The following is an 18,045-nucleotide window of genomic DNA, read 5'->3' as shown; positions in this document are numbered from 1 at the left end:
CAGTTTAACTATAGAAGCACTTATCTATATATTTTTCAAGTCTCAGAAACAGTAATTCTATATGATTTTGGTTTTAGACAGCTCTCCTGTAAGAGTGAATGGGTTTTTTTTTTAAAGCTTCCTTTTTATACATTAATGAAATAGAAAATATAGAGAAAATGAATGGGTATCTTTTCTGGATTATCATGGGCTCCTTTGCGTGAATCTTTGTGAGCTGAAGCTCTAACCTCTGAGGTGGTCAGAGTGGATGCTTGAGGTTATTAAAAGCCTGATAACTGGACCAGCCATCCCCAAAGCATCTTTTAGGTCCCTTAAATGTGAGTGTGGCAGAGGGGCTATATATATGAGGCTGGTTGGTAGTGGAAAGATAGTATCTATTGATTTTTCTTGTGTACCTCTCAATCTAAAAATCTTAAAGTATGATTATAACACTATTAAAGTGGGACATTGGCCAAAAGAATCAATACCAGACTATATTAAAACTTATGGTGTTACCAACTTCTTAGCACTGATGTACTGTTTATGAACAGCATTGTCCTAAGTCTCCTATGTTTTCATATTGCTTTGTTCATCAAAACACAGTTAGTGACATAGTTATTATACCCTGACTCCTAACGCTGTTGCCCACAAGCTCCTTTCATCGAAGACCTGACGATGCTAGGTCTACTGTATGAACACAGCAAGGCAGGACAAGAGGACATCCTATAGAATTCCAGGAAGCCATGCAGTTAGGGGCCTCATAACTAATGAAAAAAGGAATTGAAAGAAGTGATTACTTTCTTTCCTTTCTTGGAAATTCTACCTGAATGATAAGATATTTATACTTAGAAGCCCCTAGACTTTGAAGTTTATAACAGTTTTCAAATCATTATTATAGTGATCTCTCCCATGTCTAAATGGCTTAGAGACTCTTCTCTTTTCCTTGGGTGAATGTCCTTGACACCAGGGAGGGACTAAGGGCTCAGCCACTCCTCTCCAGTTCCAGGACACAATGTGAACAGCCTTCTGGGAAATGGTTAAGGAAAGGAATTTTTATTTTGGACTCCCCAGCAGTAGCAGAGAAGTAGGGAGAAATACTTCCAGAGTAGAAGCTGCAAGACAGATGTATTCATTGTGGTACTTCGGGCAGGGTGTTGGAGGTTCTTTAATGAGCCCACTGTAGCTTCCCAAGCTGCTGTGTCCCAGAGACTTTTGCTTTCCACTCGAGGCATGTATGTCGTTGCCAAATGATGCAGTTACCTAAATTTTCAGTTTTCAGAATTATTTTAGAAACACATTAATATCTAACAGTGGGATATGGGTTAATTAATTACATAGCCATAAGCAGCCTTGAGAAAAATCTTACTCTGGAAGGCTATATATATAATTTTATATATATATATATATATATATATATATATATATATATATATATATATATATATATGTATATATATATAATGTTTTATATATATATATATGATGTCTTGAGAGGTTCTCAGTATTGTGCTAAGTGATAAAATCAAGTACAAATAAGTGTCCAGATCATTCCTACTGGTTAATGTATGTATTGTCATCACAGTTTGTATGTTGGGGGAAATATATAAGGATACAGGTCAAAATATTCAGAGTGATGATTTTTAGCTGGTGTGAATATAGGTGATTTTTGTTTTCTTCTCTGAGCATCTCAGAATTTTCCACAAAATATACCTGTATTATTTTAATCATTAAACTGTAATAAATAGTTATTTTAAAATTACCTAAGAGAACCTGTGATAAAATTCCCATCAGTTGGGGAATACCTGGCCATTTCCAATTATACAGGAAAATTAAAAGTGGTAACAAATGGTAACCAGTACCAGATGATGGAAGTTTATTGAATTGCCTTCTTCAGCTTTACATTAGGGAACTTCCACATTTAATATCCAGACCACATTGTCTTACAATTTCCTATTCCAAGGGCTGATCATATTTGCGTAACTATTAAAATAAGAGTCAAGAAATAATTCAAGTTCTAAACCAGGCAGACATGTTGAATTCTTACCCCCAGGGAGTGGCAATGATCAGTCTCTTCAGATGTGGACGAGACCCTTAGAAATCATCTTATACAACCACCTTCTTTTTTTTTTTTTTTTTTTTACAGATAGGAATGTGCAGTCACATGGTGAGAAGTAATGTTATTTCCCCAAGGTAGCAAGTAGAAAGTCTAGAACTCAGTACTAGTTTCCTTCTTTCCAGGTTAGTGACCTTCATATGCCACCACTAAGTTTGATGGGAGGAAGAAAAAACCTCCCCAAATGCCTTAAGTGGAATCGTAAGAGTCAGTAATCAAATAAAATCATCCTCTGCGATGTGCATGGCACCATGAGGCCATTTGGGAGGCAAAGGTAGACTGCAGAGTTTATTACCTTAAAAACTGATTCCAGACAAATATGACTGGGGCTTATGTTTAGTTTTCCCATTATTTTCTGTATTTCTACTAACTAGAAAGAGATTGGCTTCAACATAAGCAGTGCATCCAGCAAACTGTCCTTAAGCCCATTCCAACAGCAGTGCCAGCTTTTAAAAATACCCAGGAAATTGGCACAGTCTCTTTTCTAGTTGAGTGATATTTATTTCCTCAAAAGCAATCTGTTCTGTGGCTTCAGGCAAGAAGAAGAAATACTTTGAAGAGGTGAAGTACATTGGGAAGGAGCCGTGCCCTGTCATGCATTTCCTTTGCTGAACCGTGCATACTGTCCCAACTCATGTTTTCCATTCCCAAACTCTCCAAAAAAGTAAAGAGAAAAATCAAGATACCTCTCAAAACACAGGCACAGACTTGATGGGTGATCTGGAATGATCTGAGCTACAGTATTAGCCTTTTTATTTCCCATCTCATCCCATATTTCCTTTGCATCCTCAGGGGCTGGGAGAGCCTATGAGAAGATCACCAGTTTATTGACTCTCTATCTAATTTCAGGACTTATTGAAGTGCTGTCCTAGCTTCCTTGTTCCTAGGGCCTCTTTTTTCCCCTTTTTTTTATGAGATGTACTTCTCAATAAATCTCAGTCTGAGGGGCAGCACATACAATAATATCAGTCCTGTGGAGATACACAGACTCAGGGACATTTAATCCAGAAGAGATCTTACAACGAATATGTCCTCTCCCTCGCCATCCCATATTTTAATTTAATGAGAAAAATTGAGGCTTTTTTTTTTTAACCCCCAACAATAATTATTTGAAATGCTAAATAAATTATGCAAGTTTATATTGGGTAATTATTGTCATTATAAAAAAAATTGCAAGTTTTCAGGTACAATGTAAGTGACAATTTGGCAAATCTTCTGGAGGTAGGATAAGATTTTATTCTTTTAAAGAATTGTCTCTACCTGCCATACGGATTTTGTAGTATGGTTTGTATAATCTGAGTATCCTAAAGCCATCCATTTCTCTATCTTTCTTAGCTCTTTGCCTCCATGAATTATCTCAAGCAATGTTGTAATACAAAGCCGTGATAAAATGAATAGCCACCAAATTTTTACGATGTATATGGGACCATGATATTTGTCTTACAGTGCCAGATTAAAGGGAAAAATTAGCAAAGCCTTAAAAGACTAATGGAAACTCAGTCTTTGATCTGAGAATGTTGCTTATCTACTCTGAAGAATTATCATATCACATCATCAGAGCTCTCCTTTTCCTGGGATAGACCTGGGTCATGGGTCCATACAGGGTCTGCCCCCAGTACCTTCTGCAGTTAGAGCCCTAGCGAACAGATACACTCTGGCATCAAGAGCTATGAGAGCAGATATTATCTGTGAAGGATTTGTATAAATCTGTTCATCTGAACTCTGTCTTATCCCTGGTTCATGTTTTGTTTCAAGCAAGTAAGAGTGGAAACATGATGACACCCCATATGTTCCTTAAAAACTAGTTTGAGATCTTTTCCTTTCTAAATGGCCAGCATATGGCATATTATGTGCACAGTAGGTGGACAGGAGTGGGTGAAATGTTGGAATAGGAAATTCAAACCTGGAAGAACTAATTTCTAATCAGTTAAAGGACTTTTTTTTTTCCAGTTTAGGAACCCACACACACCAAAAAAAAAAAAAAAAAAGAAAGAAAGAAAGAAAGAAAGAAAGAAAGACCCCGTAACTATTACCTATTTAATCCTCACAGTACTGACCAGGTTTTTCAGATGAGGACCCTGAGGTCTAATGGAGGTTTACCAACTTGCTCCAACTCTCATAAGAGGAATGTTGATTTAAAGTTCCTTCTTGCTCTCTGTCTTACCCCCTTTGCCTCCCTCTTGTGTATAATCTATGTCTGTACAACTCCCTGAAGTTGACGGGAGCAGGGACCACAAAGTAACATGGCCAGTGTTCTTCTCAGGACTACTGCTTCCCAGAAACAGTACCCTGGATGGGGAGTCTGGGTAGCTCAGTTAGTTAAGTGTCTGCCTTCAGTCAGGTCATGATCTTAGGGTCCTGAGATCAAGCCCTGTGTTAGGCTCCTTGTTCAGCAGGGAGTCTGCTTGTCCCTCTCCCTCTTGCTCTGCCTGCCATTCTCCCTGCTTGTGCTCCCTCTCTTCCTCTCTGTCAGATAAATAAATAAAATCTTAAGGAAAAAAAAAATAATATCCTGGAGTCCCCATGTGTGGGACCTCACATGTCAGTCCCTTTGCCCTCCTCTGTGGAGTCCAGCTTCCATAATTCTACAACAAAGACTCTTCTGTGTTACTTTTTAGAGCAGGAAGAACGACATGTCCTTTCGGGTCATTAAAAGATGGGGGACTATGGCACGGTGAGGGATGAAGCTAGAAGGAGGAATAGCAGAGAAACCAAGTAATATTGGAACCTTTCCCCCTAGAACTAGGTTGAAATTAATGCAGATGGAAAATGTATCTTGATGATTTTTTTTAGTAATTGAAAATTGTTGGGTCTCTGGGCTTTTGAAATAGAAACTAAAACTTAAATTGGACTCCTTGCCCCTTCAGTACAACATTTATGACTCTTAAGAATGTTATAATTGATGCTGGATCATCAGCCCCCTGTTACCAGAACACGTTACATAAAACAATCCATGGCGCCTTCTCTCTCATGTTCAATAAAGAGCTAGCAAACAAGAGAGCTAGTTTCTCAGAGGAATTCTTTTAACCTTTCAGAAACAAAATATTTCATGCTAATTCCTGCTTAATTGGAGGGAAGTCATTTCTTTAAAATCATTGAATATGAGTTTGAAGTCTGTTCCATCCCTGACCTCTTTAATTCAGTCAAGGTCACCTCATAAACTTGCCCAAACAGCTCTATTTCTCAATTAGAAAAAGGGGTAGAGCTGTTTAAAAGCATTTAATGTTTGATTAATAGTGCTTAACTGAGGCTTCAGCGCTCACGGAGGGTTTTCAAGGAGTTGCTAGTAAGAATAAAACATTGCCACCTGAAAAATTACACTCATCAAAAACCAAAAACAAATCATTTTAATGAATAAAGCAAAAACTGCTTTTCATGGGGATGTGAGAAAGATTATCATACTCAATACAGAGAGGGTTTTAATATCTGAACAACTCTCTCCCAGGGAAAAATTGCTATAATTTAGCCATCTAGGCAGTTTTTAAAATATGGGCACTTTTCCCTGCCCAAGGACTCGGGGAAGATAAATGCGGAGTTTGTCAAAGCAGGATTTTGTAGTTTCAACCTCTGGGGATGAGAGAAGTAATGAGAAGAGGTGTCCAGTTGAGGAACGTAAACTGGAGCCGTCTGAATGGGTGAGAAGTCAAGAGTTCTGAAAACGCGTTTTTGAAAGACTTCCTTCCACATTTCCTTCCTATTTCCTGGGCCTGAGGAAGGCTAAGCTCACTTTGATGCTCTTTGGATGAGGGGGTCATTTGGGTGATAAAATCACCAGAAAGGGTCTGAAGAAATGGATACGTGAGTGAGAATTAGAGTCCCAGGAAGAGAGAGCTTGGAGACACTGAATATAGTAAAGAAGTAACCTGGCACCAGATGAGGCCAGAGGCCCTGGGCGTATCTGAGTTTTGTTTCTGGCATGAGTTGGCAAACAATGGGCCTCTTCCAAGCCTCAGCCTTCTCAGTAAACATAAGCCTCATCCTCAGAGAGTTCACGTGAGATTGTAAGAAATAACCAAGTAAGGGTTTCCATGGCATTTTACAAATAACCTGGTACCATGGCAGTGTGGAGGACGGATACTGAGGAGCAATAACAGAAGGTGTGAGTGAGCGACTCACGGGCCTGCCTCCACATGACAAAGAGCTGGGAAGCTTTCCTAGCAATGTCTGGGAGTTCAGTCCCACTCATGGAAGTTATAAATTACCACGCAGGTATTTCTGCTGCACAGAAGCTTGAGAACCACCGGTATGTAACCTGAGGATTGATGTCTGTCAATAATTGGTAAGAAAGAAAGGGGAAAAAAACAGGTTGAGGTAAGGTAATGAAATATGAAAAGACAGTAAAAGTGAAGTAAAAGATAAAAAATGTTTAGTGGAAAAGAAGTGACTGACATAGGCAATAATAAAGGACTGAAGAAAGAAGAAATGAATGAGAGCTCTTTCTTTTTTTTTTTTTTAAGATTTTATTTATTTATTTGATGGAGAGAGAGAGATCACAGGTAGGCAGAGTAGCAGGCAGAGAGAGAAGGGGAAGCAGGCTCCCTGCTGAGCAGAGAGCCCCATGCGGGGCTGGATCCCAGGACCCTGAGATCACGACCTGAGCCGCAGGCAGAGGCTCAACCCACTGAGCCACCCAGGCGCCCCAAGAGCTCTTTCTTGAGTTTAAGTATGGCAGACACGACACGGGTGGACAGCACCCCCATCATATCCGTGTGAGGAACAGTGAAGTACCCTGTGGCTAATGGGGAAAAGGCTAGCTGGGAGGAAGGAAAAAAAAAATGAAGATAATCTGATGCAGAAAGATGTGATGAAGGCCAGGAACAGAGTCTCAGCTTTTCTCAGACCCTAGGAGAATAGCCAGGGACTTCTTCCTTATCCATCAGTGGTGAGAGAAGGAAGCAGCGATGCCTGGCCCCGTGCCAAAGAGAAAAGCCTCTGAGGATCCAGCGACAAGTCTGGGGAGAGCGGGCGCACAGGATGGGCCCCGTCTCATCAGGAAGAAGCTGGTCTGAGGTCCTGGTAAGGGGTCATTATTTCCCACAGAACACCGAGGTTGAGCTGGGTATCTCCTGCGTGCAAGCCACAGATCGGCTGCAACTGGAACTTTCTCCAGAAATATGCCTGCAAAGAAAAGTAATACACAACAACACCCAGTAGATCAGAAAAATGTGTTTTGGAGACACTGCCTGGAGGATTTATGAAAGCATTCAGTCACAATATCATCACGGGAGAGGCAGTAAGTAGCATTCCAAGAGGAACAGGTCGATAGATTCATGAAATGTGAGGAGGCAAGGCAGGTGGCAGAGAGGCCGAGACGGCCATGTTGGATGGTCACAGCTGGACAGGCAAGGTCCTTCTAATGACAGAAAAGCAGTTAGAGAAGGCAGGTGTCAAAAAAATAATGAAATATTTATAAGGCTGGAAAAAAGAAGAAAGCATGAAGAAATGGGGGATCTGGTCCCTAAAAAGCCAGGGAAGTGGTTCTAAAATGTTGGCATGCATTCCGCCCACCCTAGAAAGTAGTTAACTGCACATCCTCAGGCCCCATTCCAGTTACTCAGATTCAGAGGGTCTGGGATGGGTCCAGGAATCCTCATTTAAGAGCTACCAAAGTAGGACAAGTGAAGGCTGCGCGTGGAACAAACTTTGAGGAATACCAGCCTTAATTATCAGACGAGCGCCATCCTACTGTGGTGATATGTTTAGAGAGGTCGGGATTCTAACTAATGTCAGGCACAAATACATGCACATAAATGAGTTTCAACACTAATGACCAGGATGGTGGAGAGGACATGCCTTCACGTGCCTCCATTCCCCGCCCCCCCAAGCTTAAGAGCAAATTGGTGGTTCTCTTGCGATAGACTGGATAACGTTTATATAAAACAAAAACTGAGGAGAGAAGAAGGGTTTCTTTACAACTCATCTTTGTTATCCCAAGTATTTGGTGTTAGAAAAATAAAAACTCTGTGGATTAAGTTGCCTTCCTTGCCCTAGATGGTGCCTAGATCTGAGAACGTTGTTTAAGTTGGGGCTGACCTTCATTTCACATTTCAGAGTATGGATGTGTTTTATGTGGCTGTGAGTTTGCGTGTCTGGGGGAGAGGCTGTTAGTAAGAGCAGGAAATCATCACCTCTTGAGGGGAAGTTTTCTTGAAGAAAATTAGAAGTGACCATTTGTTAAAAGGGAAAGGAATCTGCAGTTTAGTGGGGGAAAGAGGAGACAGTCCTCACACGGTAACGGGAAGGGTTGCTGTTTAAATTTCTCTTTGGCCAAGACCAACTGCTTAGTTAGGATGAAGTCTCACAGAGCAAAATCCAGTGATGCAGTACCATCCCCAAGGGAGGCGCTCTGTCTGCGAATGTGGGAGCCACTGCCAAGGGAGAGGTGGCCACCCCTAGAAACATGTGTCATTGTGTGATTTACCTTGGTCTGAGCCTGACTGCTCTAAAAGAGAATTTTTAAATTTAGCTTTCAGAAGGTGGGGCTCTTGGATGGTGCAATCAGTTCAGCATCTGACTCTTGGTTTTAGCTCAGTTTGTAATCTCAGGGTCCTGGGATCAAGCGCCATATCGGGCTCCACACTCAGTATGGGATCTGCTTGAGGTTCTCTCTCTCCCTCTGCCCCTCCTGCCCATGCTGTTTCTCTCTCTCTCCCTCCCCCCATAAATAAATAAATAAATAAATAAATAAATAAATAAATATCTTAACAAAATATTTTAAGGAAATTTAACAAAAATAGAATCTTAACAAAAAAATGATTAAAAGCCTTTGGGGGGGGGGGGAGGTAGCCCTGAATCTTAGGAATCAGCATAGGGATTGAAAGTGAAAAAGAAAACTGAAGTTTAGTCAAAAGGGTGAATTGGGGTGGGAGGGATCCCCTCTTGAGATACCTGTGGCCTGAATTTAGGTCTCCAACAACCCAGCCCCTCCCTCCTTCCCTCCCCCTGATCTTGCCCTGGCTGCCTGGGAGGGTTGGGGGACCCTTCTCCTAGAGACTTCTGGGTCCTTTGTGAAAGAGGTCTCCACTCAGGCTTCCCTTCAGTGAACTTGACCTGAAGACCCTCTCCCCACCTTCTTCAGGAAAGAGGCTCTCTCGGCAGCCCTCCGCAGCCAGAAGCCTCCTCTCCCTTGGGCCTCCTTCCACACCACGTGGTAGGGAGAGCCCCTACTGGCTGCCACCACATCCACACCTATCGCAGGTTCTTCCTGCAGCTGGCTGGGGAGCTGCTGAGGTCAGGTGGGGCTGTGCCTGGCCCAGAGAAAGTTACAATTCGCAGGGCTTGCTGATAGGTGCTTGTCTAAGGCCTTGAAATGCATCCCTCAGCCCACAGAGCACCTTTCCCAGTATTTTAAATGGCAGACATCACCTACTATCGAAGGAAGTGGGCAAGCTTCTTTCCTTTGCTTATTTTCCCCTGAGGACACTGAGGGGGAGTTGGGAGCAGCATCAGAGGATAAGAAGTTTGGTGGCAAAGCAGGAAGGCTTGATGTCAATTCTCAGTAGTGTCTGCACCCATCGGCTCCTGCTGGCAGCCATGGCTGCTGCAGACCCCTTCATTAGGAAGAGCTGTATGCAGGGAGAAACAGAGCATTTCTCTTTTTTTTCCAGAGTCACCTGCTGCCCGTTGTGCCTCCAGACTCACATTTAGGCCATTGTAATAACAGGATCTAGCTTACCTGCACTCTCAAAATTACCCTTATTCCAGTGGCCTCACACAAAGATGGAAATAGACACCGCATTGTGCTTCTGTTTAGCTCTCCCTAATAATAGCTAATGTGCAGACTATAATGCACACTGCAAATATAAAATGTTATGTCAATGCTAAGTTGTAATAATAATAATCCTGCAAAAATGAAGCAGAAGGAATTTCCGTGAGCAATTTGAGGAAGATTGCTGCTTCCGCGGTGATACAGGTGTTACTGAAAAACAGATCGATTACAGTTTGTCGGGACTGTAGGAGGCTGGCTGGCAGGAGCCTGGCTGTGTGGCGGGTGGCCGCCGTGCCTTTCAACTCCGAGCCAGGACACTGGAGGAACCCACGCCTTCCCCTGGTTCTCTGAGGGTGGGCCTGGGCCTTGTCCTGGGGCTTCCTCAGCCCATTCAGAGGAGGTTTTGGGGACAGGACCCTTTGAGAAGGGAGGTTTCCACCACCTGCACTCTACCAAAAGGCGCATGCCACAGTAACAACGCAAGTGAGGTCAGACGGGAGGGGGGCATCCAACTTTGGTCCTTGAGAGACCCCAAGATCAGCATGAGTGGGATGGACTCAGCCCTCCCACGGGAGCCTTATTAACTGACTGCGGCTCAAGAGCTCAGCAGTTAGCTACTGTCAGCGTGGCCATCTTGGAGGAGAGAGACACAGAGCAGGAGGAGGATCCCTACGTGGTCTGAGCCAGAGGGGTCCTTCCGCAGCGACTCTCCCACAGAAGATACATGTGTGTCTGCTTTTAAATAGAGGCTCAAGCAGAACACTCCCCAAACCTTGCCACAATGGACTGCTCTTTCTCTTTTAGCAACAAAGTTGCTGCGAGGGTGGTGTCCTTGGTTTCCCCGCTCTCTCCTGCACCAGCTCTGAGCTGCACTTGAGCTACCCCAGTCCCGTGCTAGAGGTTCTGGAGTCACATGTGCTGAGTGTAAGCCCTGCACCACCGCCAGCTGCCCAGCCCCTGTGTCTCTCAAACCCAGCTCCATCGATCTGTAGAACAGAAACAGTAATTCTGTTCACTGAGATTGTGCAGATGAAATGCTTAGCCGGTAGCCTGGCATGTCAGAACGGTTAGCTATTACCACCACCATTGCTCTTGCTCTGCTGTTGCTACTTTTATTTGGGGAAGATGGGGAAAGGAGTGCTCTCGCCCTCACTTGATGAGGAGGTGCTCAGGGCATAGGAATGGGGCTGGGGCGGGACAGCCCTCCCTGGTGCAGAGCATGGAGCTGGGGCTCACACAGGCGAAGGTCAAGGAGGGAAACTGGAACGACAAGCCAAGCATGTGGTTCCTTCAGAATCTGTCCACGCAAGTCAACCATTGCCCCAGTTCAGGAACCAAGAGAGTGAGTGAGTGCCAGTCTGAGCAGCAGTTCTCAAGGGCACCCCCTACCCCCACAGCACCAGCACCGCCCCCCCACCCCGAGAAACTGAGGAATGCAGTTTCTCAGGCTTCGTCCCGGACACACCAAATTGCCAACTCTGGGGGTAGGGCCCAGAAGTCTGGGTCTCAACATGCCCACCAGGGGATCCTAATGTAAGCCATTACTGGCATTAGACAAACACCAGCTATTTCATTAATAAGTCTCACATTTTCAGGGCTTTAACAGCAACAAAAAGTTTATTCTTGAACACAGAAGAGTTCAAAGCAGATATGCTTGGTCTTTGGCACCTTTCTTCCTTATGGTAATTCAGAGACCCAGGCCCATTACAGCAGCGGGAAGAGACGGATTATTCAGAAGACAAACATCACTCCCTTGTGCCCCACTGGAGAGAAATTCCCGTGGCAGCCTCTGGGGCAGTCACCTCTTGGGAACAGCACTGCACTAAATAAGGAAGGGCATGAGTTGGGGTACCTAGTGTGTGGTCTCTGCAAGCTCCACCCCTCACCCCCACTCCAGGCAGCCTATAAGAAGAGGTTGGGTGCAGGGAGCCAGGTGGAGCCTGGGGAGTAATTAAGTCACCAGATCACAGGGACTGGTAGGCAACACATATGGTGAGGTTGTTCTCTGGGTTTTGGATCCATCCACATCATCCTGCGTTCTGGACCTATCAGCACAACTGCCTAGCTGGGCTGCAGCTGATGAAATCCTCGGAAGAGACTCTCTGCATGTGGGAAAGAAACACCCACTTGACAGCACCCTTCCGGCATTCCAGGGGGACATCTGGCAGAGCAGAGGGAGAATGCTAAACACAGAGTTCCCCAAAGAAGCCGAGATGAACAGTCCCTGAGAAATCCAGATATTGTTAGCAATAATATGTTAAAGTGTTTTATTATTTAGTTACATCTCGCCTGAGCATGAAAAAGATATTAACATACTGTCAGCTTACTGGGACATAACCCAAAATAACTTACATTCTTCATATAGTGCTAATTATTTTTCTGAGGCTGGCTGAGGCTAGTAAGAGAGAGATTTCCAGGCTTTCACCAGATTATTTACTTAAAGAAGTTAAGCATGCCACTATCTGTTCCCATGGAAACACAGTAAGTAATCCAGGAGACACAAAGAGGTCACTTTGACCATAATTAATATAAAGAATAATGGTTTATATAGAATCCAGTAAAGGGTACAACAAGCTGCTGTAATACCTTTAAATCTCTCCTTTCAGCAGTGCAATTTAATCTTGGGATCAATTTCCTACCCTAATGTCACTTTGGTAATTTTAGTAGCCCAGTGCTAATTTTTGAAATGTAATTTAATCTTGGTTAGCAGAGTTTTTCTTACGTTGCTATTGCATTTGTGATCCATTTGGAAAATCCAGTAACAGAAGTTTTCTAAGGCCTGAGCAAGTATGAATTGACAACCACACTGGCCTTCCCCTTGTGTATGCTGCAGCTTCTTTTTCTTTTAAAAATTAAGATTTGTTTTATTTACTTATTTGAGAGAGTGAGAGCACACACATGCATGTTTTTGCAGAGGGGAGAGGAGAGAATCTAAGCAGAGGCCCCACTGAATATAGAGCCCCACAAGGGGCTCAGGGCTTGATCTCACAACCCTGAGATCATGACCTGAGTGGAAATCAAGAGTCAGACGCTTAGCTGACTGAGCCACCCAGGCGCCCAATGCCGCAGTTTCTTTATAGAGCCTTTCATTAATCTGTTGGTTGGTGAGTGAACCAATGATAATCCATGGGCACTACTGGATTCGGAGCACCTTTATAGTCACCAGAGGAAGATTTAATTGTAGTCAGGAGAATAGTTTACACTGAAGTCTTACTGTATTCTTTTTATTATTATTATTGAAAATTGGTAATCCACATAGGCTGGCTCTTAGCTAAATATTCCATTTATTGAAACATAGTGCACTCCTCAGGGATTCTTACTAAAAGATGCACACTGTAGTTTATTTTTAATCCTTACGCTTATTTGAATAGTGAATTTATTATGTAGTCTCTCAAGGGTAAATTTTATCATGGAAGCTTGATGACACATTTTTCAAAACTGTTTAATATAGTGTCCCAGAAAGAACTAAAGATTAAAAAAAGAGAGAGAAATGAAAAAGTGGAACTTTCAAGTTTCTGAATTTTTAACATACTGAAAAAAATAATATTAAGGTAGGAATTATCAGGGTCTTTTTTCTTTTAGAAACATAATATAGTGTGTTGTAGGAAGCCTCATCTGAAGGTTACATTCAGGGCTGAGGCATGACATTGAATAATGTGTACAAACAGGTGTCCTGAAGTTAAGTGGAGTCAATACACAATTTCTCACTCTTCAGAAATAACCACTTTGCTGCCACATGAGTAACCATTTTTTTTTCAAATATCAAGCTTGAAATCATTTAATCAGGAATGTAAATTCGTTATATGCCTCAGTTACAAAAACGTTGATGGGATTGGCTATGGTATTGATTTGGGGGGAGGGGATTGTTACAGAGTTACAACTGCTGTTTTTTTGGTGTGTGTGGTTTTTTTTTTTTTTTTTAATATAATGATATCACTGTCCTTTTCCAGAAATGCAAACAGCATTGTCTCTTCCTTGGCAGAAACAGTGGTCACTCGGCTCAGCCAAGAATAAGAGCTGTCAGCAGTGCCATTCCACAGGCTTCTAAGAAGAGCCCATGAAATAATGGATGGTGCACTTTCCTATATGTATTTATGTTCAGATAATTTATTTAAATAATGTTGCTGGCACATGCTTTATAGCTGCTTGCATTTTGCTACACAGATTTCCGCGTATCTTGCAGACTATGCAATTCATTTGGAAAATGTAATTTCCATCCCTGCATACTAATCGATTTCTTCACAAACACCTGCTATCAGTTATGATAATAAAAATGCCACTCTAAATTGAAAAAGGGCCAAATAGAGCTTCCTAAGGAAATGACTTAAGTGTCTTTGAATGCTACTAAATGTAGTAATGTGCTTATGTAGTGCCAACACTTTTTCCATCATTTGCATTTTCTGTAATTTTGCCCTATTACAGCATCCCTCTCAAACGATGCCTCACAGCCATTTCCTTGCGGATTGGTAAACTGAGTTGTCAGGGGTTGGTGTCTCTGGGTGTGGACAAGATCTGAAGTTGGGCCTCGTGATGTTAAAAAGCACGAGCGCACGCTCCTGCCCATATTCTGGGTCATTTCTGATTTTCTACGTCCCTGAAAACTGTAAAATTGGCTGCTCCTTGGTTTTGCACACACGTGGACACCAAATACAATTTCCTCCATTCGTTCTTTTCAGCCTCCAGTTCATTCCACGCACCATTGCCAAACCAATCTTACTAAATCACTGGTTTCGTAGTGTCCTTTCACTGCCCAGGCACCTGGAGTGGTTCTCCGTTGGCTGCTGCACTGAATCGGGCCTGACTTCTGAGCCTCCACCCCCTCTCATCACCAAACCTGGCTCACCTTTCTCTCCCTGCCTGCAGACCAACACTTGCCTTGTGGATGGAGCTTCTCTCTTTCCTGCCTCAAATAGTCGCTTTCCCTGCCCTAAGTAGTAGCTCTCCCATTCTCCTGCCTGGGTTTTTGCTTAGGCTGAGACGTCCTTCCCAGATCCTCGGGCTTCCAGCCTCTGAAGCCCTCTTTTATTATTCTGATCTATGTCTTCCTTTCTCTTCCCGCAGCTCCTTAGGTCCTTGACACTAAGTTGCCCATTTATTTGTTCGGTCAGCCAACATTCATTAAGTTCCTACTATATGCCAGGCATCGGTCTGAACCCTCTTCCCCAGAATGTGTTGGTTTCTTTACAAATGAATCAGTTTCTCATACTCTGAACTGCTTGAGAGAAGAGACCTATTCCGGCTCCTCCTTTTGTGATCCAAGATGCCCAGACAGGCCTGGGCACAGAGTCCGTATGCAATAAATGCTTGTTGACTAATTGATCCCTGATGGTTTGAGGTAGGGAATTTTCTGGTTAATTGCATGTTCTATTTGATTAGTCTTTCCTGTGTACTATACATAATCATTTTGCAAAGCAGAATACCATAGACCACTCAACTATAAAGCTATTATTAATGTAATTTCATGTTTGATACTTGAGGAGAACATTCATAGGGATTTCAGAGCACCTCTGTGAAGATCAGTTGTCAGTGTACTGCAACGTGAAGTTAGAACACACAGGGGGCTGACCTCCAGGCTGTCTGATTGGTTTTGGGAAGTGAGAGGTAGAGATGAGCACACACTGAGAACCGGCCGCACAGTAGGCCTCACATTCTGCCCTTACAGACTGGAAGCCACTTCTTTGAAGAAGTTTCTGTTAAGTTTTGAAATTTCTCTTCCACTTTTATCTTGCTTACAACAGTAGAGCATGAATTTGCCATGGGAGGGGGAGAAAGTATGGGATACTGGTAGGAGAGTGGAGGAGAAAATTCACAAGGAGTTTCAAATTAGTAAGAACTAAACACACCCAGACTGGCAGAACAGCCCAGTGACTTGAAAACTGTTTGTGCTACTTTTTTTTTTTTTTAAGAATTACTTATTTATTTTAGAGAGAGAGAGAGAATGAGCTGGGGTTGGAGCAGAGAAAGAGAATCTTTGACTCCCCACTGAGCAAGCAGCAGCCTGACGTGGGGCTCGATCCCACAATCCATGAGACTATGGCCCAAGCTGAAATCGAGAGTCGGACATTTAACCAACTAAGCCACCCAGGTGCCCCAAGACTATTCCTGCTACTTACTTTGTGGGATGAGAAGAGTTCTCTAACTTCTCTGTGCCTCACCTCTTTCACCTGTAAAGAGGGGGATTAAGAGCAGACTTGATTGAATAGGGACTTAGTCCAAACAAAGCCCTAGGTTCAGGGCCTGTCACTTGGTATGCGTCCAGCCGAGGGTTCTCATCACTGGAGAGACCAAAAAGCCCTAAGCTGGAAACCATCTTCAGTGTCGTTCGTACCACTCACTCTTTCTTCTTCAGTCTCTGCTGTTTCCGAAGCTCTGAGGTGTGGAGGACCCTGTGTTAATAGTCTCTGTCTCTTGGTAAGATGGAGATGTGCGTGAGGTCCAAGTCCACATCTGGGAATTTTAGGTTTCAAGAATGGGTATTTGAGTAACCACTCAGCCTTGTAGGGACTCAGAGTTTTAATGTGTGAAACAAATGGAACCAGGTTACCCTTCTGACAGGAGTGAGCAAATAAGCTGTCTGATGTGTCCCAGCCACTGTGAGGGAGGAAAGACGTGCCTGTCAGTTCCTCCCTCCCTGGGAGCGCTGCCGCAGGCCTCCACCTGTGGAATGGCTGATTGCTGGAGAGAAAGTGGCCCCCGAGCCGCCAAGCCAGGCTGCAGAAACAGGACAGTAAAGGGGTGGGTGTGATTGCTGCTTGGAATTGTCGATGCTGTCGCCACTTAGCCACCATCCGGACTTCTTAGAGCCTTGGACTCAGAGAGAGGTCAAGAGATGGGCCTTTGGAAGGAATTATTCCTGTGCCCCCAGGAAACATTCCTCCATACAACAAGACAAATAGAATAGATAAAAATCCCCAAAGTGGTCATGCCCACCAACTGCAAACTAAAGAGCCCTGGGGCAAGGCCTTTGGGGATGTCTCTGAGCTGGGGCTAATGGTAAGAATTGGGGTGAGTGACTGCTCCTCCCACAACCCCCCACAACCCCCCCCACCCCCCCACCCCCATCAAAGCAGGAAGGTGACTGACTTGAGCTCACTCTGTGTTGCAGCCCTGGCCGCTCAGGCCTACGCCCTCAAGGAGGAGAACGACAGTCTCCGTTGGCAGCTGGATGCCTACAGGAACGAGGTAGAGCTGCTCAAACAAGAGAAGGAACAGCTTTTTCGAACAGAGGAAACTGTCACCAAGGACCAGCAGCTCCAGTTCCTGCAGCAGACCATGCAAGGCATGCAGCAGGTACTAGGCCCAGATTTCGTTCTCTTTGGTCTGAGGGAGAGGGACGTGTGTGTTAAGTGGAAGCAAAATGGCAGCCATTTGCCGGGAAAGGTGAAGGAAAAGAAAGGACAACTGGACACTGAGTTGCAAGGAAAGGGAAGTGCTAGTGGGTGTTGGAGCAGAATGTGGAGAAACAGCAAAGCTAAAGAATTATGTTGAAGAAATATGCCCTTGAGGTTGGAAGCTAAGCGAGAGAATCGAGGAGGTGGAGGGGTTTGTGGCTGGAATTCAGCCTCGTGGCAAATGGTCAGAAAATCCTTACGGATCATGACGAGGGTGTTTTGTCCTTGAGAACTTCTAAGTTGAAAGCATGCCAACAGATTTTACAAAGGCATGGTGAGCTTGTTTCCAAGCTCCATGTAAATGTAAACGCTATTGTTTTCACTTCTTCTGGATTATAGGGAGGATCTAGTCGGGTCTCATGAACATGCTACTGTGCAGTTAAGATGTTTATTGATGGAGTGGCTGAAGCACCAGAGTGGGCGATTTTGGGAACAGGGTGGTATCTGTGCTTTTGCGAAGGAGCGCCAGACTTCAGCCTCCCACACTGAAGCTAAAGATGTGTCTGTGGAAGTTGTTAGGAAGAGACAGGAGTCACTGGGCAATGGAGGAGGGAGAAGGAGCACAGAGTGTGGGCGGTGAGAGGTTGAGGGGATGGGAGACCCCAGCACAGCAGATGGAGAATAGAATCAAAGATTCATAGCAGGATCGAGGTCTGAAAAATCTCAAGTGACTTCTGACAGAATTCTAGTGTTTGAGCCTTCGAGTTGCTATGGAACAATACGGCACAAATTATTGTCACACGTAGGTATCCTGTATTACCCCTCAGAATGTACAAAACTAACCACTCTTTTCTGGGGGAAAAACTGTTTTTATTTAAACAAGGGAAATGTAAATAGAATGATGGGCAACCAAA

At 43.8% G+C, this 18,045-nt stretch overlaps 1 protein-coding gene across 13 annotated transcripts in view; it reads left to right on the top strand.

The window, feature by feature from the left end:
• Positions 1-18,045, top strand: part of ENOX1 (ecto-NOX disulfide-thiol exchanger 1) — a 568,976-nt gene that overhangs the window by 448,888 nt on the left and 102,043 nt on the right. For all 13 annotated transcript variants that reach the window (XM_032314929.1, XM_032314937.1, XM_032314924.1 and 10 more), the window contains one exon: positions 16,906-17,090. In XM_032314929.1, the coding sequence (XP_032170820.1) occupies positions 16,906-17,090 (185 nt within the window). The remainder of the gene's footprint in view (positions 1-16,905; positions 17,091-18,045) is intronic.

This window comes from Mustela erminea, chromosome 15 (genome assembly GCF_009829155.1).
Source record: "Mustela erminea isolate mMusErm1 chromosome 15, mMusErm1.Pri, whole genome shotgun sequence".
In the NCBI taxonomy this organism is placed as follows: domain Eukaryota; kingdom Metazoa; phylum Chordata; class Mammalia; order Carnivora; family Mustelidae; genus Mustela; species Mustela erminea.
Note: the sequence above shows the minus strand (reverse complement) of the source record. Positions and strands in the feature narration are given on the sequence as shown.